This window comes from Bubalus kerabau, chromosome 11 (genome assembly GCF_029407905.1).
Source record: "Bubalus kerabau isolate K-KA32 ecotype Philippines breed swamp buffalo chromosome 11, PCC_UOA_SB_1v2, whole genome shotgun sequence".
NCBI lineage: Eukaryota > Metazoa > Chordata > Mammalia > Artiodactyla > Bovidae > Bubalus > Bubalus kerabau.
The window spans coordinates 33,523,057-33,545,220 of record NC_073634.1 but is presented as its reverse complement, the minus strand read 5'-3'; the positions used below and the strand labels follow the sequence as shown (position 1 = coordinate 33,545,220).

General features: G+C 42.6%; 1 protein-coding gene across 1 annotated transcript in view; it reads right to left on the bottom strand.

Annotated features, from left to right (window-relative positions):
• The window catches only part of PPP1R21 (protein phosphatase 1 regulatory subunit 21), a 71,771-nt gene extending 52,019 nt beyond the window's left edge, over window positions 1-19,752 (bottom strand). Inside the window, exons 1-3 of the mRNA XM_055540045.1 lie at window positions 19,547-19,752; window positions 6,691-6,759; window positions 3,501-3,647 (exon numbers count right to left, since the gene is read on the bottom strand). Coding sequence (XP_055396020.1) covers window positions 3,501-3,647; window positions 6,691-6,759; window positions 19,547-19,603 — 273 coding nt within the window. The 5' untranslated portion in view covers window positions 19,604-19,752. The remainder of the gene's footprint in view (window positions 1-3,500; window positions 3,648-6,690; window positions 6,760-19,546) is intronic.
• Between the last annotated feature and the right edge of the window lie 2,412 nt (window positions 19,753-22,164).

Sequence of the window (22,164 nt, the reverse complement as noted above, 5' to 3'; positions counted from 1 at the left end):
AATAAAGGACAGAAATGGTATGGACCTAACAGAAGCAAAAGATATTAAGAAGAGGTGGCAGGAATACACAGAACTATACAAAAAAGATCTTCACAACCCAGATAACAACTATGGTGTGACCACTTACCTAGAGCCAGACATCCTGGAATGCGAACTCAAGTGGGCCTTAGAAAGCATCACCACAAACAAAGCTAGTAGAGGTGATGGAATTCCAGTTGAGCAATTTCAAATCCTAAAAGATGATGCTGTTAAAGTGCTGCACTCAACATGTCAGCAAATTTAGAAAACATGTGACAAATTTAGCAACATGTCAGTGGCCACAGGACTGAAAAAGGTCAGTTTTCATTCCAATCCCAAAGAAAGGCAATGCCAAAGAATGCTCAAACTACTGCACAATAGCACTCATCTCACACACTAGCAAAGTAATGCTCAAAATCCTCCAAGCCAGACTTCAACAGTACATGAACTGTGAACTGCCAGTGTTCAAGTTGGATTTAGAAAAGGCAGAAGAACCAGAGATCAAACTGCCAACATCCATTAGATCATAAAAAAAGCAAGAGAGTTCCAGAAAAACATCTACTTCTGCTCTATGGACTTTACCAAAACCTTTGACTGTGTGGATCACAACAAACTGTGGAAAATTCTTAGGGAGATGGGAGTACCAGACCACCTGACCTGCCTCCTGAGAAATCTGCATGCAGGTCAAGAAGCAACAGTTAGAACTGGATATGGAACAACAGACTAGTTCCAAATCAGGAAAGGAGTATGTCAAGGCTGCATACTGTCACCCTGCTTATTTAACTTCTATGCAGAGTACATTGTGAGAAATGCAGGACTGGATAAAGCACAAGCTGGAATCAAGATTGCCCGGAGAAATATCAATAACTTCAGATATGCAGATGACACCACCCTTATGGCAGAAAGCAAAGAACTAAAGAGCCTATTGTTGAAAGTGAAAGAGGAGAGTGAAGGTGGCTTAAAACTCAACATTCAGAAAACTAAGATCATGGCATCCGGTCTCACCACTTCATGACAAATAGATGGGGAAACAATAGAAACAGTGAGACTTTATTTTCTTGGGCTCCAAAATCACTACAGATGGTGACTGCAGCCATGAAATTAAAAGATGCTTACTCCTTGGAAGAAAAGCTATGACCAACCTAGACAGCATATTAAAAAGCAGAGACATTACTTTGCCAGCAAAGGTCTGTCTAGTCAAAGCTATGGTTTTTCTAGTAGTCATGTATGGATGTGAGAGTTGGACTATAAAGAAAGCTGAATGCTGAAGAATTGATGCTTTTCAACTGTCGTGTTGGAGAAGATTCTCAAGCGTCTATTGCACTGCAAGGAGATCCAACCAGTCCATCCTGAAGGAAATCCGTCCTGAATGTTCATTGGAAGGACTGATGCTGAAGCTGAAACTGCAATATTTTGGCCACCTGATGTGAAAAACTGACTCACTCGAAAAGACGCTGATGCTGGGAAAGACTGAAGGCAGGCAGAGAAGGGTATGACAGAAAATGCAATGGTTGGATGGCATCACCAACTCAATGGACATGAGTTTGAGTAAGCTTCAGGAGTTGGTGATGGACAGGGAAGCCTGGCGTGCAGTAGTTCATGGGGTCACAAAGAGTCAGACACAACTGAGTGACTAAACTGAACTGTTCCCCACTTACTTGAAAAACTACCACTCTGGAGAATTCTTCCATGGAGGGGAAATGAGACATAATTATGTCAACATGTCCATCATATCCACATACAGTCCTGGGTACTTCACATGATCTCATTTAATCCTGACAACAAACCTGAAAGTCTTTCCCACAACTGAGGCTGCAAGGCTAAAAAACTTGCCTAAGGTCATAGACCTACAAATGGAAGACAAAGAATTCAAATCTGGGCTCAGCTCCAAAGCCTGCACTCTTTCCTCCCCACGCACTGCTTCAGAGTTACTGTGAACCTTCTTCCCTCCAACCATTTTGTCATCATTGCCTCAGTCCACACATTTTTGGGGTGCTGTCCAAGACTTTTAAAGACTCTGTCACTAGCTTCTGCCCTTGAAAAAAGAAGCAACTTCTTAACCACAGTATGATCAAAAGTATCAGATCATCCATCTTAGATCAATCAGAATCTCACCTCACTATATAAAACCAGAAGGGAAAGAAATTTATATTTACACCTGGGGACTTTTTTTTTTAAGAGAAACATTGTGTTTAAAGGTAAAGCTTAGCACACTCCAGTATCGGGCATGACCTGAAGTCAAAGTAGGAGGGGTGGGTAGGTGACCTCCATGGAGCTTCATGTAGTGAAGAGGATGAGTAAGACGAGCATCAGACAGAAGAGTAAAAGCCAGAAGACTGAAAAAACACAGACCACCAGGGCACTACTCATTCCTCCTGCTCTGATCCACTCTTCGATCAGGGTCCCATCAGGCCTTTGCCTCCTTTCTGAGTAGGCCAGAGATCTCAACTGAACAGCCTTCCCACAGCAGTGTCCCACTCCAGGTGGCCAGGCAGGAGTACCAGACCAGTGTTTTCTCCTGGGATATTGACACAGCAGCCAAGTTTATTGGCATTGGGGCTGCCATGGTTGGTGTGGCTGGCTCAGGGGCTGGCACTGGAGCACTGTTTGGCAGCTTGATCATTGGCTATGCCAGGAACCCGTCTCTGAAGCAGCAGCTCTTCTCCTAGGCTATTTTGGGCTTTGCCTTGTCTGAGGCTATGGAGCTCTTCTGTTTAATGGTTGCCTTTCTCATCATCTTTGCCATGTGAACCTCCACGGAGGTCACCTACCCATCCCTGCTGCTTAGGCTCCAGGCCATGCCTGGTGCTGGAATGTGCTAAGCTTTACCATTAAACACAATGTTTCTCTAAAACAACAAACGAACAAACAAACAAAACACACACAAACTGAACTCCTAACAATAAAAACAAAGAAAATACATCTGCAGCAAACTTACAAGCCTCATGTATGAGTACTTCAACTGCCACTTCCATAGACAGTGCTTCATATGGACAGCGCTTCTCATTCTATCTGCCCTACCTTGAGTTAAATGGCAGCTTAGTATAACTAAAAAAAAAACAGTAATTTTGACCAATGTGAGATATACCATTCATTTTTCTTAGCCTCTAAATCAACTATGTGCATGCTGGTTTCTCATAAACTCTTGAAAACTCACTTCCATGTGAAAATGGCTCTAATGCTCCACAGTCCATGGGATTTTCCAGGCAAGAATACTGGGGTGGGCTGCCATTTCCTTCTCCAAGGGATCTTCCTAACCCAGGGATCAAACCCGAGTCTCCTGCATTGCAGACAGACGCTTTACCGTCTAAACCACTAGGGAAGCCCAATAAATACTTAGTATACATTAATAACAAATGTTTGCTTTCTGGACCTAATAACCAGGTGTAATAAACAGACCTTTAGAGTATTTGGAGGCTAGGTCTTCTGCTAAAACCAGGGTGGCCTGGAGATGTCTGCACCTAATGGCAAGGTCCCCCTACCTTGTTTTTCTTGCCTCGGGGTTCACTTAGAGCCAGTTCATCTTGAAGTAGCTCGACCCTTTTGGCAAGCTGCAGATTTCGGAATGTCAAACTGTCCATTTCCTGCTGCAGTTTCCTCAGTGATTGATCCTTCATTTTCAGCTGTTCCTACATCAAAGTGAAAACAGACCATTCCTTGTAATTTAGTTTTAACATTTAAAAATAATGAAAAAAAATTTTTTTGTTTCACCAAAATATAATCAAAACCTCTTTCTTTAAGGAATTAAAGTTATATGTTTATCATTCTAGTTCCTATGTGTTTTTAGCTCTGTTTGGTGACAAATTCATTTTCTGGTCCAATCAAGCAAATTTAAAAATAAAGCTAAAGAGTATACTACTGAAGTAACATTGATCAACTTAAATATCCACAACAACACATTTTTATATAATGTTGTTATTCATGTGTTTGGTGGTGAGGAGTCATAAAGTCTGAGGCTACAATTTTATAAATTTGAAATTTTAATGAGAACCTCAGAGTCACTGATGATGCCCTTCAGGTAAGCAAGAATGGAAGAAATATATTTGTATTCACTTTTTCCTATAAATCCTCCTTGAATTTAAGTCAGTCAAAATGAAGTCTTTTCAATACTCTTAACTTTAAATTATTCTGATCTGTCAAAGATAAAAATAAAATCAAACAAAAAATCTTTGTTATTATCCTAACAAAGAATATTCTCAGTTCACTTTAAAGTGAAAATAGGAACAAAATCTAAAATGTAAACAACACGTCTTCTACTGACCATGCTGTACTGTGTATATCACAACAGGGTAAGAAAATGGGAAACGAGAAATATTTAGTTTCACTCTTTTTAAAAATAATATTATTCTAACCATATTTTCCTTACGACATTCTGGTAACTTCGTGTTCACTGGTAATCAAACACAAACGGCTATACACTACCATAAACTGAAAGATCTGTACATTCACTTTACCTTCATTGAGAAACCACTATAAAGCTAAGAAGAGGTCAAGTTTTAATGAACAGGGCATTTTTTTAATTGGAGGATAACTGCTTTACAATGTTGTGGTGGTCTCTGCCGTACATCAACTGAATCAGTCATAAGTGCATATATATCCCGTCCCTCTTAAGCCTCCCTCTCCCACTCCATTCCACCCCTCTCGGTTGTCAACAGAGCGCCAGGCTGGGCTCCCTGTGTTTTAGAGCAGCTTCCTGCTAGATACCTATTCTACACATGATAGTGTATATATATGTCAATGCTACTTTCCCAATTTTGAATAGTGGATTTTGAAACAGCAACCTAAAAACCAGAGGCTAGTTCTGTAATCTGCAGACATTATTTGCATGTTGAGGGCATAGCTAGAGGGATAGAATATGTTTCCATTAAAGAGAAAAAAAATTTCCTTTTCTGTTTTTTGTTTACTAAGTCCTTAATGTTTGCTTGAAGTTCAATGGTAAACATAGGCACAGCCCATGTCCAAATTATTATATATTTCAATTTAAGGAAACTCATATCAATAAATGCTCATTGCATCTAATAACTCACTGAAGATACAAATCTAATATAATCAAAATGCTGACTGCAATGCACAGTTCAATTAAAAGTAATCTCTTCACATCCTTATAATTAATTAATCACTAGGTGACTAATATTCCCCATTAACCAATCATTGATTTCAGAAGACATCCATCCCAATCTCTCTATAAATCCTAGTTCCTGCAGTGCCAGTGATGACAGTGGCATGTGCCCGCACAGGGCTGTTGTGAGAACTGAGAACACGGGTGCAAGGCGCTGAGTGCAACGCCTGCCTGACACACGGCGAGCGCTCAGTGAGACGGCCCGCTGTCACCATCACCGCCACAGCCAGCGCTCATCAGACACAATCAGCCACGGGAGGGTGTGAAACACCGGTGCGGGCGACCAAGATGAGTTCAGAAATACTTTCCCCAGGGGTAGGTTTTAGACCTCATAAGGAGATAAGATAATGATCAATTTCTTCAGTGATTTAAACAAAACAGTAACTTAGCTAACAAATTCTGACTATTAATCATCTCAGCTTAAGTGCAGAGAGCTCAGGGTAAGGTACTCTGACCCATCTCAGCCCCAAGTCTGTGGAACAGCACCCAAGGAGGGAGCTCCCCTCAAGAGACAGATTTCTCTAGAGAAGGGTCCAACACTAGCCAAGTGAAAGGACGCATCTCACGATCTTGGTGACTGTTCGTGTGTCACTGGTTGCGGGCTACTCCAGAAAGACAGAAAAGTACAGGGACTCCTAAGCCCTTTTCTCCGAAGAGGGAGCAAGGGAGGCAGTGAAAGAATGAGGCAGGCAGTGTATTTTACTGAAACTTGGCCAAGAAGGAATCCATATCCTAGAATCAATTTATCCAATTAAGAATATCACTAAGCAGTATCTATGCCTCCCTGGTGGCTCAGATGGTAAAGAATGTGCCTGTAATGTGGAGACCTAGGTTTGATCCCTGGGTTGGAAAGATTCCCCTGGAGAAGGGAACTGTAACCCACTTCAGTATTCTTGTCTGGAGAATCCCATGGACAGAGGAGTGTGGCAGGCTATATAGTCCCTGGGGTCACAAAGAGTTGGCCATGACTGAACAACTAACACTTTCAAGCAGTGTTTATTACATGTCTGCTAAAATGAGGTAGAAACAAATTCTTCTTCTCCCATCATATTTCTTCTCTCAGTTAAAGGTGCTGATGGATCACTCAGTCATCATTAACACAGGTTATTACTATTAAACAGCTCAACCCAAAGCAAGATTAATGCACTAAATGATTCACACTTTCAGACCCATTTATCGGGACAATCTGCTGAATGCTAGGGATATAAACATGAATATGACCCAGTCCCTGCAGAGTGCTGTCAGATCAAGCCAGATAAGAAGCCCCACTTGTCCTGATGAGTTTAGCTATGAAAGAAGCTGGGTATGAGAGAAATGCATTAGATGCAGTCCAATAAGACATTTTTGTAATCTCCAGCTAAGAAGTCAAAGCACATCACATTCATACCTAAATGAGTAAGAAAGTTAAACACACAAAAAAATTCCATTACCCTCCCCGATCCCTAGTGAATCAGTGTCAGAGTTGGGAATTTAACCCACAAAATGGGCTGAATTCCCTGCTGTAAGCTTCACCAAATACTAATCTAACTCTCACAACACAAACAGTAGCCTACCTTCAAAGCAGCAGAATTCGCTTGTTCATCCACGACACCTTTCTTCAAGACCTGATTCTGAGCCCGAAGCTGAAAACAGAGGAAGTAATAATTAATTTTTAATATAAAGCAACCACTTATAGCAAGGAAATCACTTACCATCACTTTATTGGAATCTGTACACTGAGTAACTATCAGCTCACATACAAATGAGCCCTCAAGAGGAAAGCAGAGACGACCACCGTGCCATTCTACAAATAAAGACATAGAGGCTGAGCTGCCCAATGACATAAAACTAAACAATGCAAAATTAAGACTAAAATCCAGGTCTCTTGACTTCCCATGTACATGGTTCTTTCCATGAAACCAATCATCTCCCTAAATAAAAACTATACAATATACAATAGGGTATTAAGTATGCCATTTTCCTTGTAACTCTGACATACCATTCACCTGTAAAATACATACAACTGGACTAAGTATGGAATAAGAATTCTACAGAGAACCAAACTATAGGGCATCAACACACCCAGCAGGATACTGTGCCTAATATTAGCCATGCAACTATCACTCACTTCAGCCTCAGGAAGGGAGGACTTACAATCAGGCATCAGCGGAAGCAGTGTACAAAAGCAACTGAGAAGCAAGTTTAATTCAGAAATTAATAACAATAGCAGCTAGCATTTGAATGCTCATTACAAAATACTTTACATATACTACCTCATCAATCCTCACAACCTGATGAAACAGGTGCTATAATCACCACCACTTCACACATGAGCAAACTAAGGTACAGAGAAGTTAAGTGGCAATGCTGAGAATGAGGCTCCAGTAGTTCTGACTCCAGGCGTAATGCCATTTAGACAATACTGGCTATTGTTTTATAAAGCTAAATATAAACGAGAACAGTAGTAGACTGGTGAGATGGAAGAAGTTTTGGGGGAGGCAGGACTTGGGTTTCTTTTGTAGTTAACTTTTTTAAGTTGGGGTCAACCTTTATCTTAAAATATACAAAGCAAAATTATACAGCTTGATGAATTTTTATTCATGGTTACATCTGTATCACCATCACCAGCAGGGATTTGAAAGATAAATCTTCTGCAGCAATCCCCTTCTGTACTTATCAACAAGCACAACACAGAGCATGTGAGTACAAATACACCAGCACAGCGTAGCTGACACCAAAGGGTTACACACAAACAGTCTCAGGACTCAGTACAAAGACCATGAAAGACCAGGTTCTTCTCTGAGAAACTAAATGAATGGGATGATTTTATCTATGAGCTTAAAAAAAAAAATCTATTTCTAATTCCGTGCAGCTCACATCTGTGTCTTGAAAACAGAAATGATCCTTTTCTGTGCCAAAAGAATAGGAATATTTGAATGCTAAACTTTAAACTGAGCATTTGACACTCAAGAGAAAACTGAGCTAAGATTCTAAGAAAAACAGGAACACTGCAGGATATTCAGTTTGAGCAAGACAGACTAAAAAGATGAGCTGCTTCTGTTTTTAGAAAGTTAGAGATCAGGGTTCACTAAAGATCCAAATTTTGCTCTGTCACGTCCTAGACAATATAAACTAGAGATACTCACTTAATCTTTTGTTACATGGTCTACAAAGTGGGGCAGTACACCTACCCTATCTTCATTCTTCTGAGGTTGTTGTGAGAATCAGATAAGAAATCTATGTCAAAGCGCTTTCTAAATGTAACATGTTCCACAAACAGTAACAGAGCTCTTATTAAGAGAGTAGAATTAAAGGGACAACAGATACACTTCTAGTTTGCCATATGACCAGGAGTTAACTGTGGTTCAGATCATCAGATCCTGAAAGAAGATGCTGTTAAAGTGTGCACTCAATACACCAGTGCATTTGGAAAACTCAGCAGTGGCCACAGGACTGGAAAAGGTCTGTTTTCATTCCAATCCCAAAGAAAGGTAATGCCAAAGAATGTTCAAACTACTGCACAATTATACTCATTTCACATGCTAGCCAGGTAATGCTCAAAATCTTTCAAGCTAGGTTTCAATAGTACATGAACCAATAACTTCCAGATGTACAACATGGATTTAGACAATGCAGAGGAACCAGAGATCAAATTGCCAACAACTGTTGCACCATAGAAAAAGCAAGAGAATTTCCAAAAAAAATCTACTTCTGCTTCATTGACTACACTAAAACCTTTGATTGTGTGGATTACAATGAACTGTGGAAAATTCTTAAAGAGATGAAATTAACAGACCATGTTACCTGCCTCCTGAGAAACCTGTATTGCAGGTCAAGAAGCAACAGCTAGAACCAGACTTGGAACAACAGACTGGTTCAAAACTGGGAAAGGAGTACGTCAAGGCTATATATTGTCACCCTGCTTATTTAACTTATATGCAGAGTACATCATCATAGGGCTTCCCTTGTAGATCAGTCTGTAAAGAATCTGCCTGCAATACAGGAGACCCAGGTTCGATTCCTGGGTCAGGAAGATTCCCCTGGAGAAGGAACTGGCAACCTACTCCAGCATTCTTGCCTGGAGAATCCCCTTGGACAGAGGAGCCTGGCAGGCTATAGTCCATGGGGTCGCAAGAGTTGTACAAGATTTAGTGATTAAACCTCCACATCATGCGAAATGCCGGGCTGGATAAAGCCCAAGCTGCAATCAAGATTGCCAGAAATATCAATAACCTCAGATATGCAGATGATACTGCCCTAATGGCAGAAAGCAAAAAGGAACTAAAGAGCCTCTTGATAAAGGTGAAAGAGGAGAGTGAAAATGCTGGCTTAAAACTCAACATTCCAAAAACTAAGATCATTACATCCAGTTCCATCACTTCAAGGCAAATAGATGGGGGAAAAGTGGAAACGGTAACAGACTTCATTTTCTTGGGCTCCAAAATCACTGTGGACAGTAACTCCAGCCATGAAATTAAAAGACACTTGCTCCTTAGAAGAGAAGCTATGACAAACCTAGACAGTGGACTAAAAAGCAGAGACATCACTTTGCCTACAAAAGTCCATATAGTCATAGCTATGGTTTTTCCAGTAGTCACATATGGATGTGACAGTTGGACCATAAAGAAGGCTGAGTGCTGAAGAACTGATGCTTTCAAACTGTGGTGCTGGAGAAGACTTTTGAGGGTCCCTTGGACAACAAAGAGATCAAACCAGTCCATCCTAAAGGAAATCAACCCTGCATATTCATTGGAAGGACTGATGCTGAAGCTGAAGCTCTAATACTTTGGCCACCTGATGCAAAGAGCCAACTCACTGGAAAAGACTCTGATGCTGGGAAAGACTGAAGGAAGAAGAGGGTGACAGAGAATGAGACGGGTGGTTGACATCATCAACTCAATGGACAAAGGTTTGAGCAAACTCTGGGAAATAGTGAAGGAAAGGGAAGTCTGGCGTGCTGCAGTCCATGGAGTCACAAAGAACTGGACATGATTGAGTGAACAAAACAAAGGGACTATGCTAATGATATAGGGGAGAAAGACGTAAAAGAAATGGTCCCTATTTCAAAAAGTTTACAATTTAAAGGGAAGAGAAAAGATAATTAATAATACTAGCATTTCCTGCTTAAAAAAATAATGTGGACATTAAATTTTCTAGAACAGGAGTTATCAAACTAAGGTCGTCGTGAAGTCACTCAGTCGTGTCCGACTCTTCATGACCCCATGGACTGTAGCCCACCAGGCTCCTCCATCCAAGGAATTTTCTAGGCAAGAGTACTGGAGTGGGTTGCCATTTCCTTCTCCAATCAAACTAAGGTACTTGGGCCAAACTGGACAGCTACCTATTTTAAAGTTTTGCAGGAACACAGCCAAACTCATTACTGATGAATTGTCTATGATTGCTTTTGAGTTACAGTGACAGAAATGAGCAGATGCAATGGAAACCATATGGCCTCAAGCCTAAAATATTTACCATTAATATTAGGCTCTTTACACTCTGCTCTAGAAGTACAGAAGAGAGATTAAACCACTACTTTAGTACTGACTTCCAACACATGGTATACTACCTTTTAGGCAATCTCAATATATTTTTTGGATAACGTGCTACCTAGGTAACAGAATTCAATAAATATTTTCAAATTCATATAGCCAAAGGACAGCAGTATTACTTGAGGGTTTAGGTTTCATTTCGTACCCCCATTCTAAATTTGATCTATGATCATCTTCTTTGTGCGGTCTTTAGAACCTCTGACTGACTGCCTCAAAGGCTAGGGATGAAGTCTGAAATTTGCTGAACTGGTAATTTTCTGTAGGACCAGAATTGCATCCATTTTTAAAACAAGCAAATAGGAAAACCTCACCTGTAATTTCTAAGGCACACTTAGAAGCTATTTAAAGCAAACTGAACAGCCTACTTTGTCAAAAAAAGCAAAATTAAATTTTTCAAATCACCGCTGTTTGGAAGTTAATATGATCATAAAGAAAAATGATTTTGATTTTCCTTTGGAAAATACTGTTGGCTGAATTGATAACAATTCAAACACAGTGTTTCAATGGTACCACTCAACAGAAAAATGCAGCTTTTAGAAATATTTATCTAAAATCCCCTTCTATTATTTGGTAGGTAGAAAAGGATGAGTTCGGCCGAGCTTTCCACTGCCTTGTTAATTACACTTGGCATTTAGCATCTTCCTGCATTTCAGCTACTGTCACATCTCTGCATTACTGACCAGCATCTTGTCAAATGCAGAAACTGCTGTAACCAGTCTGGTCTTTCAGAATCTTATCTTTCTCCTCACCAGCATTCACCACAGTGGGAAGTGTGTTTGTCTAAGTGTGTTTCTAAGACAAATGCATTGTTTGTCTTAGAAACAATTACAGGTGGTCACTAATGCCTCTAGGAGATGAGTGTGGAGACTCCAGTGGACGTGGACGTAACTGAGAAACAACTGCCCTGAAGTCTCCATTAGGACAAGGAAATTCTCCAGGAGATGATATAGCCTATTTCCAGCAGCTGTGCCATGCACTACTGCTCCATTCAGTAGAGAAAGGGTCCTCTGAATCCCAACTCAGAAACCCTCTTGGTCTTTTCAAACTCATTTTTCATGGTCTTGTGATCTTCTGACTAGCTTTACCTTGACTCAAAAACACAGCATTTTCTCATGTTGACCAACCAAACCCCAACTGTTCTTCTAGAATCTACTTCCTACTCTGATCCTACTTCCAAAAATTTTTCCCAACCGTTCTCTATAGTGCCCCTATGGTCCACAGAGACAATACCCTCAGTTTCCTGGGGACTTACTAGTAACAGGACATCACTTATAAAAGTATTCAGTCTTTATAGTACATTTTACATTCACTAATTTATGTATGATTTCTACACTCGTGTCCCATCTGCCAATTAAACTGTCCTTCACAGTAGAGACTACAGTATAACCCCTTATATCTCCTGTCTACAATGAAAGATCAATAATATGGACAGAGAAAGCATTTGATAAATGTTTAATTATCACATTAAATGCTATAAAGCAGTGGTCCCCAACCCCCAGGCCACCTTCCACAACTGATAACTGGCCTGTTAGGAACCAGGCCTGGAGAAGGCAATGGCACCCCACTCCAGTACTCTTGCCTGGAAAATCCCATGGATGGAGGAGCCTGGTAGGCTGCAGTCCATGGGGTCGCTAAGAGTCGGACACAACTGAGCGACTTCACTTTCACTTTTCACTTTCATGCATTGGAGAAGGAAATAGCAACCCACTCCAGTGTTCTTGCCTGGAGAATCCCAGGGAGGGGGAGCCTGGTGGGCTGCCGTCTATGGGGTCGCACAGAGTCAGACATGACTGAAGTGTCTTAGCAGCACCAGCAGCAGGAACCAGGCCACACAGCAGGGAGTGAGCTGCATGCGAGGGAGTGAAGTTGTGGGTATATTTACAGCTGTTGCCCATTGCCCTCCCAACACCCCCAGATGGGACCATCTAGTTGTAGGAAAACAAGTTCCAGGCTCCCACTGATTCTGCATTACGGTGAGCTATATAATTACTTCGTTACATATCACAATGTAATAATAATAGAAACAAAGCACACAATAGATGTGATATGCTTGAATCATCCTGAGACCACCCCTCCCCTCTGCCAGTCTGTGGAAAACCTGTCTTCCACAAAATCCATCCCTGCTACCAAAAAGGTTGAGGACCACTGATGTAACTATAAGGTGTCTAAATGTAGTCCTTCGTAGGGACTTTCCTGGTGGCTCAGTGGTCAAGAATCTACCCACTAGGGCAAGAGACACAGGTTCAAACCCTGGTCGAGGAACTAAGATCCCACATGCCGTGGGGGCAACTAAGCCATGGGTGCTGCAATTAGAGAGAAGCTCTCATGCTGCAAGAAGAGCCTGCATGCTGCAACTAAGACCCAACACAGCCAAAAATAAACAATAAATGCAATGCATTCTACAAGAGACCATCATTACTTCAACAGTCCCTCTTTAAAGCCCTTCTCCAAATGATTTGAACCTCATGGTCCTACTGGACACCAGCACCTTCAAAAGTCCTGAACCTACCTCTCTGACAACCAGGGCCCGGACTGCTCTGTGTGACTCTGCTTCTGCAACAGCCCGGCTTCAGTCAGACTTACCACAAAGCTGTTTCTCCAGGGACACAGAGAGTGGGGTGAGCCACCTACGATCTCTCTCATGCCGCTCTGCCAATGTGTGGTAGAATAACTGGCCCAAGATTAGAGATTTACTACATTCTATCACAAACTACTAGAAAAGTTTGTGGGGAAAGAGGTGAATAGCTTATATGCTGTTTCTCATCTAATTCTCAACAAGACTGTGTTCACTCTTACATAATTGCTTCCATACAATGGGGCTTCTGACGTTTATACATGTTTTCGTGCGTGCTCAGTCCAGCTCTTTGTGACCCCATGCACTATAGCCTGCCAGGCCTCTCTGTCTGTGGAATTTTTCAGGCAAGAATACCGGAGTGGGTTGCCATTTCCTCCTCCGGGGGATCTTCCTGACCTAGGCATCAAACCTGCATTTCTTGCACTGGCAGGCAGGTTCTTTATCAGTGCCATCTGGGAAGCCCTTATACATGTTTTACAACCCTATAAAACACATCTTTAGACATCTAGCTTTTCTCTATTACAAAATAATGTATGCGGCAGACAACCTGAAGCCCATTCCTAAGCCTCACCAAAAACCCTGATTTCAGAATACTTAAGTCACCAGCAGACCAGTTTCAGTGTCTCTAGCCTGGATGAGCCTTTAAAAAACTCCCAGTTGTAAAATTTTAGGTATTCTACAGCTGTGGGAATACCACTCAGTCTTTCTCTCTGCCTACTAACTTGCTCCTCGCCCTGGAAAAGCATAAAGTAACTGTGGGCTACATAGTGTGTACTAAAGGTTGAGATCCTTTTGTCACTGAGTTGGGAAGAAAACCTCCTTTCAGACCTGCCTTCAAACAAAACTCTTTCTCTTGTCCCTGCTCCCGTGTAGGGAAATTCAGTAGGACAAAACCCCCACCCCAACTCTGCAGTCTGCCTCATCAGTGACTGCTTGGCAATTCAGCTGAATTAAGAGTAGGATACCCCTTGATTTTCTAAGGCCTTGCTATTCAAAGTGTGGTCTAAGGACAGCTGTAGCAGGATCACCTGGGAGCAGAATCTAGGCCCCACACCAGACCTACTGAACCAGAATCTGCAGTTTAACAAGGTGCCTCCCTGATGGCTCAGATGGTAAAGAATCTGCCTACAATGCAAGAGACCCAGGTTCAATCCCTGGGTCAGAAAGATCCCCTGTAGAAGGGCATGGCAACCCACACCAGTATTCTTACCTGGAGAATTTCATGGACAGAGGAGCCTAGCGAGCTACAGTCCATGGGATCGCAAAGAATCAGACATGACTGAGTGACTACCACTTTCACCTCTCAGGTGAGTCACATGGATATTTACATTTGCGATGTCCTGATCTAGGGGCTAACCTAGCACAGTTCAGCAAGGTGGTCAATAGCCACATGTTCCTATTAGAACTTAAATTACTGGGACTTCCCTGGTGATCCAGTGGATGGAAATCCACCTTCCAGTGCAAGGGACATGGGTTCAATCCCTGGTTGGGGAACTGGGATCCCCCATGCAACAATTAGAGAAAAGCCTATGAGGTGCAAAGAGGAGCCTGCGTGCTGCAACTAAGATCTGATGCAATCAAAAATAAAATAAAAAATAAACTTAAATGACTTAAATAAAATCCAAAATTCAGTTCCTCAGCTGAGCTAGCCACGTCTCAATAGCCCCATGTGCTAGTGGATGCCCTACCAGACAGCAAACATACAGAACATTTTCATTCTCCTGGAGAGCTCCAGTGCACAGCACTGAACACAGGCTGCTTTTCAATCCACCTTTAGTAGTGAACCCAATACACTAGGGTAGAAAAAAGCTGATACTCCATTTTACTGTAGTCCAGCTCCTGAGTCTTACTTCTTTTACAACAGGAAGCAATCAGGTTCAGCCAAGCCCTGCTCTCCAGTAAGCAAAACTGATCCCTTCCTAAAATGAGCACATCTAAGAGTATCAATCTAAAAAGTTTCCAAAGGCAATCTTCTTCATAACTACAAGAAGCATCAATTGCAAGGTAAACCGTTAGAGAAATAGGATCCAGCTCTCCCACTGGTTTTTACAGCTTTGAAAAGAGCTTTAAAAAGATTACCTTTATCTGAGCAAAAGCTACTATACTGACACCATTTCTTGGTGGTTCTCAAACTCTGGTGTGCACGCAAATCACTGGAGAGGTTTGTTACAACACAGGTTCCCAGGTCTGACCACCAGTTTCAGATTCAGTAAATCCAGGGTAGATGCAACCCATTCCCAACACTGATGCTGCTGATCCCAGAGCTACACTTTGAACCACTGACCCAGGGTAACACAAACAATGGAAAGATGGTTAGATTTGACACTTGTTTCCACACGGACATTGTGCCAGGCAAGAATGCAGAAGCCTGTGCAGAGAAAGCAGACTGAAATCAAATGGGTCAGGCCTGTGTGCCCTCAGCCTCTTTTCCAGAAAGATACACACAAGTAAGAAATGGTCTCTGGTTCTTAAGTCAACAGTGTAGTCAAAATGAGGCCCTGATTAACTCTCCCTCACATCTCAAAGAGGCAGCCTCCATCTATTACCTATTAACTTCATAAATCTCTGAAAACCAGCTTCTAACGCCTTCCCCGCCCCCAAATTGTTAAACCAGAAATTTTAAAAGCCTACAATGATTGCCTAATTGCCCAAACCACTAATGTCTTAATCTCCACTTTAACTGGCCTTTCCATACACGTTATGTTTTAGCAACCTGTCTGCCTCAGAAATTTTCATCTGCTTCGGCCTCCATGGTTCATCTTTTATCTAATGAAACTCTCAGTCTCTTTTAATGGAAGCTCCTCAGACTGATTTTGCTCTTTCTCAGGGGCAAAAAAGATTATGACAGAAGTTATAAAGGGAGAAATGGGCCCCTTCCTGGCACACAGACTGAGATCTGCATTAAATAAGAACGAGAAGATTCTGCAAGTGTCATTGGTTGAGGGATCATGCTTGCTGCTCTCTTGATATTTAGGCCTCCTTCTATAGCTTAAAAGGACATCATTTTTCTTTGTATCCTAAATAAGGAAAAAGGGAGACATAACTGAAATTCAACATCAGCCCACAAAGTCTGTACCAGGGAAGCTAACAAAAAGGTAAAATACCCCCTTCCATAGGCACAGGGCTGAAGGTAGCATGTATACTGCTTGCTCAGTCACTCACTTGAGTCCGACTCTTGCAACCCCATTGACTGCAGCTCATCAGGCTCCTCTGTCCATGGGATTCTCCAGGAAAGAATACTGGAGTGGGTAGCCATTCCCTTCTCCAGGGGAATCTTCCTGATGCAATGATCAAACTGCGTCTCCTGCATTGCAGGTGGATTCTTGACCGCTAAGTTAGTAGGCTTAGTTGGTAGCACAAATCTTATCTAGAAATTGCTTGGCACTAGAATCGACAGGGAACAAAATGCACATGAAATCTTTTGACCAATCTCTGTTCTCACATTCTGAAATTTCCATAACATGCAGCTAAAAGGATGAAAAATGGTCTGGCCCAACAGGGAGACAACTTCAAGGCTGGCAGACCCCCTACAGTACCCTTAGCATCTCCTATTGTCCCAGCCTTCCCACAGGTGTTCCCCAAAGAATCTACCTAAAGTGATTAACTCTCAAAGTTCAACTATCATCTTTATGGGAATTATTTTAAAAGTTCTGGCCTTTGTCCTGACTTTCAGCCAGTCTGTCTCCACTAGAAATTTTCGACAATGACCCCAACATTACTTCAACCTACTATGTGAATCAGATGGCCTCAGCATGCCTTCCAACCAAAATACTATGATTACATCTAACCTTCACTGCAAACTGGCGCGCCTTCTGACCCACCCTCCTCTGCCAGTTGGCAGCGGTGTTCTGTCAGAGCAGTCTGTGCGTTAATTTCAGGGTCAACTCTCAGTCTTCCCTCATTCATCACGTCCCACAGAATGAATGAGACCCAAGGATGAGTGCCCTGACGCTTCCATCCATATTCTTCATAAGTTTGCGGCTGTGTGCAAAGCAGGCACTCAAAAAACAGATAAGCTAAACCATATTTGTCAACCATAATTCCTAAATTTAAGCTCTTTCCGTCTAAACAGTCACAAATTTTATTTAATCCTATGTAACTCTCCCTGATACTATTCAAAGAGCCTGCAGCCTGGTCTCCTTTTCACCAGTCTTTCCCCATTTCAGTGCATCTTCCTCATAGCTACCAGTTATCTTTCTAAAAGCAATGTCAGTCTGCCATTTGAAAACCTTTAGTGTCTATTCCATTTATTCAAAATTCAAACTTCTTACTTGACATCCACAACTCATGATCGGGTCCAAATTATCCCTCCAACCATACTTCACCACTCTCTGTCATGTATCTGACCGTGTCTTCATGTCAGCAGAGACTGTCTCCTTTGCCTGGAATACTACCCTCCATCCTTTCCTCCCTATCTGCTACTCTCCAATCTGAGTAACTTCTACTCTTACCTGCCATTTCTTCTGTGCGCCCACTGACCTAACACTTGTCGCCTTGAATTAATTTTATGTACAACATTTGAATATTCTATTAAAGGGTTCTCCTTAAGGTGGAACTCTGCCTCACTCAATGGGGCCTGGCAGACTGTTCACAGGTGGCATATAACTGTTTGCTAAACAAAAGAGCTTACATAGCCAAAAGAATAAAATCTTTTCAAAGTTTCCACTACTTTTGGGAGGCTGTTATTTCAGCAGTGTGGTCACTGCTCAAAATATTTCTGGAACTCTCTTCTGCCATTTGGAATTGCCTTCTGAGCTTGTTTACTATCTGGAAAAGAAAATCAATCCCCTTACTTTATACTCATGAAACATTTTCACCCCAAAATAGGAAAGCCAAGTGTCCGGACTGCCATCCTCTACCCACCACACTTCATCACATGGATTTGTTCCAAATAATTTCTGGACCTTTCAAACAAACAAAAAATGCCTTCAAAGGATAAAACTTGCCATCGCTAACATCTTGCCAGAGGCTCTTAGAGACAAATTCAAATGGAAATGCAGAAATTTTGCCAATGGTCGTGCTTAGACGCTCAGTCTGTCCTACTCTTTGCGACCCCTTGGGCTGTAGCCCACCACGCTCCTCTGTCCATGGGGATTCTCCAGGGAAGAATACTGGAGTGGTTTGCCATGCCCTCCTCCAGGGGATCTTCCCAACCCAGGCCTCCCACTTTGCAGGTGGATTCTTTACCTTCTGAGCTACTGGGGAAGCTCTTGCCAATAGGAGCACCACTGGAATAACAGTATCTCAAAAGGCTTAAGGCTTCCATGTGATTGTGAGGACTTACGTGTGTATGTTTAGGCACAGGTTTTATTTTTCACAAAACAATGCATTTCACCTTGGTGCATATCCGTTATATGAAATTTTTTAAAGTGTGTCTCAGTTTCTCCAAAGTAAAAAGGAGTCTAAGCTTCCCCATGCTCCCCTGAATGCTAAGATCACTGAAAATCAAGTTTAATGACTACTGAATCTATTTTCAAAGATGCAAGATTCTGCTTTTAGAACTTCATTAGAATATTCTTGAGGCAGAACCACACTACACAGAAAAGCAGCACCGCCCTTTTCCAAGAAAAGGGTCCCATCAGTTAAAAGACTGATGCCATAAATATGACAAAGGGAAAGGTCGCTATTTTGCTTAATTCAACATGTCCTGAGCATCTTCTGGGTGCTCTGCCCCACTCCAGGTGACCCAAGAAAAAGAGAGAAAAGGACACAGCCCTAGCACTCCAGCTTTCAAAATCATTTTCAGACAACGTCTTTCCAAAGCACTGAATCCATTCGTAACCACCTATCTCTGGTGAAGTAGTTTACACGCATGACTCTATTCACACTTCAGATTTAGTTGCGGGGGGGGGGGGGGGGGGGGAGGGGAGGCAGGTAAATCTCTTTATCCTCACATCATTCCTGTGGGAAAGGAGAAAGCTTGATCCTTCCCATCGCCGGGCTGGGAAAATTGAGGAAGCAGCAGGAAAGCGATGGTCCTCACCTTTCCCTGCCCCTCCCGACCAGCACCAGAGGCGGAAGCCAGGATTTCTGACATCCCTGTCCATGCCCGCTAGTTCAGTGAGAAGGAAGAATCAAACTCCTGCTCCTTCCCGCAGAAACGCACACACACCAGACACCGCCCGGCCCCATCTCCTGGGAACTGCAGGTGGAAGCGCGGTAATGGTGGATACAGAAGGCGGAGGAGACAGGAGGGGCGCGCTCGCGTGCCCCCTCCGCCTTCTCCCTCTGTCCCGACAAGTCGCTGCCAAGGCAACCCGAGGCCGCAGGACCGGGGACCCCCTACTCCCCGCATACGACGGGTACCTTAGAGTACTCCTGAGCCAGCTTCTGGTACTTCCCCTGCAACTCTGCCGAGGCCATGGCCTCCCCCGCCCTGTCCAGGCCAGACTGCCCAGGCCACTCAGCCCCACCCCCCGCCCCCAACCCCAGACACGCTGCCGGGTATGGCTCCACCAGCTCCTGCCCGCTCTGCCACCGCCGCCGCGCCTCCTCCTCCACTTCCGGGTTCTCCGGGTGAGAGGAAGGAGGAGTGGGGCCAGGGGTGGAGCCACCACCGTGGGCGGGGCGACGTCTGACATCACCGGCCCACCCTCCCGCGCCCGAGCACGTACGCGCGCAGAATCTCTGGCGCTCGTGGGCTCTGCCTCTGGAGGGGGCAGGGGGCGCCATCTTGACGCATGGTCCAAGATGGCGACCCAGAACAGGGAAGGAGAGCTTTAAAAGGGGAAGAAAATGATAAGAGCCCACAGAATGGGCGGGGGCCGGCGGAGAGGGGCGGTGGTGCGAAGAATCGAGGACCGGAAGAAGAAACATTCTAAGCGCATCAAGAATTCTGGTCGAACACACCGTCCTCCCCCACTGGTTCCCATGGCAACCGTCTGTCGTTTAATGGTTACATCTTTCAGAAGGTGCACGGAGAGAAAGACCTCTGTATTCCGCTACCTGCTCTCCGGATATGGTAGCACCGGACATGGCCTGCATTGTAAACTTTCCCCCAATTTTATAACGCGCGCTACTGTCACCCTGTTCTGCTCCAGACAAACCTTTGTCTTATATTTTGACGTTGAGATGTCTTTGTGTCCATTCTCTACCCATTCCACCCGCCCAGCCCTGCCCCCATACTGGCACTGCATCGGAGCGTTTTCTCAGAGAATTGGGTAAAAAGCTTTTAGGAAATTGCAGGGAATGATCCCTGCCACGCATGCAGATAGGGTGGACGTTAACGACATGTAACTGGACAATTGAAGCAAATAGTAGTCTGCCTGAAATACTTTATGCCGCTTTGCTCATTAAATATGTTTTGAGGACGTATTATATGTTAGATAGTCTAAGCATTGCATTTATTGCAACATTGAAATGTTCATAGAGGAATAAATAATTTACGATACTTGTTTGCCATAAATTACAGCACTGCAGTTTAACAAAACTAATAACCTAGATCTGTATATATCTGCATGAATCTGTGTCTATCAACATGACAAAACACTGTTAAATGTAAAAAGCAAATTGCAGTATACTAGAGCATGAAAAGATACATTTGAAGAATATAAAGCAACATTTGTGCTGCTCATGGACACATGAACATGTACTAAAAATAGAGAAACAAGAACTGGAAGGATACACATCTAATTCTGGCTTGTGATTGCCTCTAGTGAGAAAACGAAGAAAGGGGAATGAAAAAGAACAAAGAAGCATAAATTTTATTTTTATTTAATTTTTTCAAGTGAATGTGACTGGAAGTTAACATTTATTATCCAGGTAATAGGGAAAGGGATGTTAGTTATGTTATTTTAGAACGTTTGATATTTTTCCATGATTAAAAAAACACCTCCTATTTTCCTGTTTGACATTCGACTATGAGTATGCCTGGAATTTTAAAGTGAAAGCATGAGCTGGTATATGTACTTTTCAGCCACTGTAATGTAAGGAAAGGATTACAAACTTTTAAAAATGTTGTTTATACTTTTCAGTTGACAGCCAAGCCCTACTATCCAGCAAACTTGCAGAATTTTTTAAATTATTATTATTAGTTTTCCATGGCACCACCAAGCGGCAGAATTAAATGTTGTTAAATGTATTTCTGTAGTTTGTACTGTAATGGAATTTTCAATTATTTAAAAATAAAATGCTATTTCAGAACTAACATTCCAAAGAAAGAATATGCAACTTTGGTTAGAGAGCCTATGTACTGACCTGAGAAATTTATATTTCCACTGCTTAATCTAGTTGTTCTGTCAGTTGCAAAAAAATTGTTTTCAAATCCCGACTGCTAAATTGAACACATTTCAGAATCTCTTCCTCAAAAGACACCATTAAGTGACTGAAAAGGCATTTGCAATATATATATATATCCAACAAAGGTGTCCCTTATCCAGATATATAAAGAGCTCTTACAAATCAATAAGAAAAAAGACCAGCAACCAGATAGAAAAATGAGCAAGGGACTTCCAACAGGCAATTCACAAAGGAAAAGACACAAATGGGCCATTAAACGTGCAAAGGGGTGTTTAGTTTCATTAGCAACCAGGAGGAAGTGAAATTAAAACCACAGTGAAATGCCATACACACCCACACAACAGCTAATATTTAAAAGATTGACAAGAGTGAATGAGAATATAAAACGAGAAACTGTCATAACATATTGATGAGAGCCTTCCCTAGTGGTGCAATGGGTAGGAATCCACCTGCCAATGCAGGGGACATGGGTTAGATCCCTTGTCTGGGAAGATCCCACATGCCATGAAGCAACTAATCCCATGTGCCAACTGCTGAAGCCCATGGTCTAGGGTCTGTAAGCTGCAGCTACTGGTGCCTGCGTGCCTTGAGCCTGTGCTGTACGATATGAGAAGCCGCCACCACGACAAGATTACCCACCACAACTAGAGGGTAGCCCCCACTCTCCATAACTAGGGAAAGCCCAT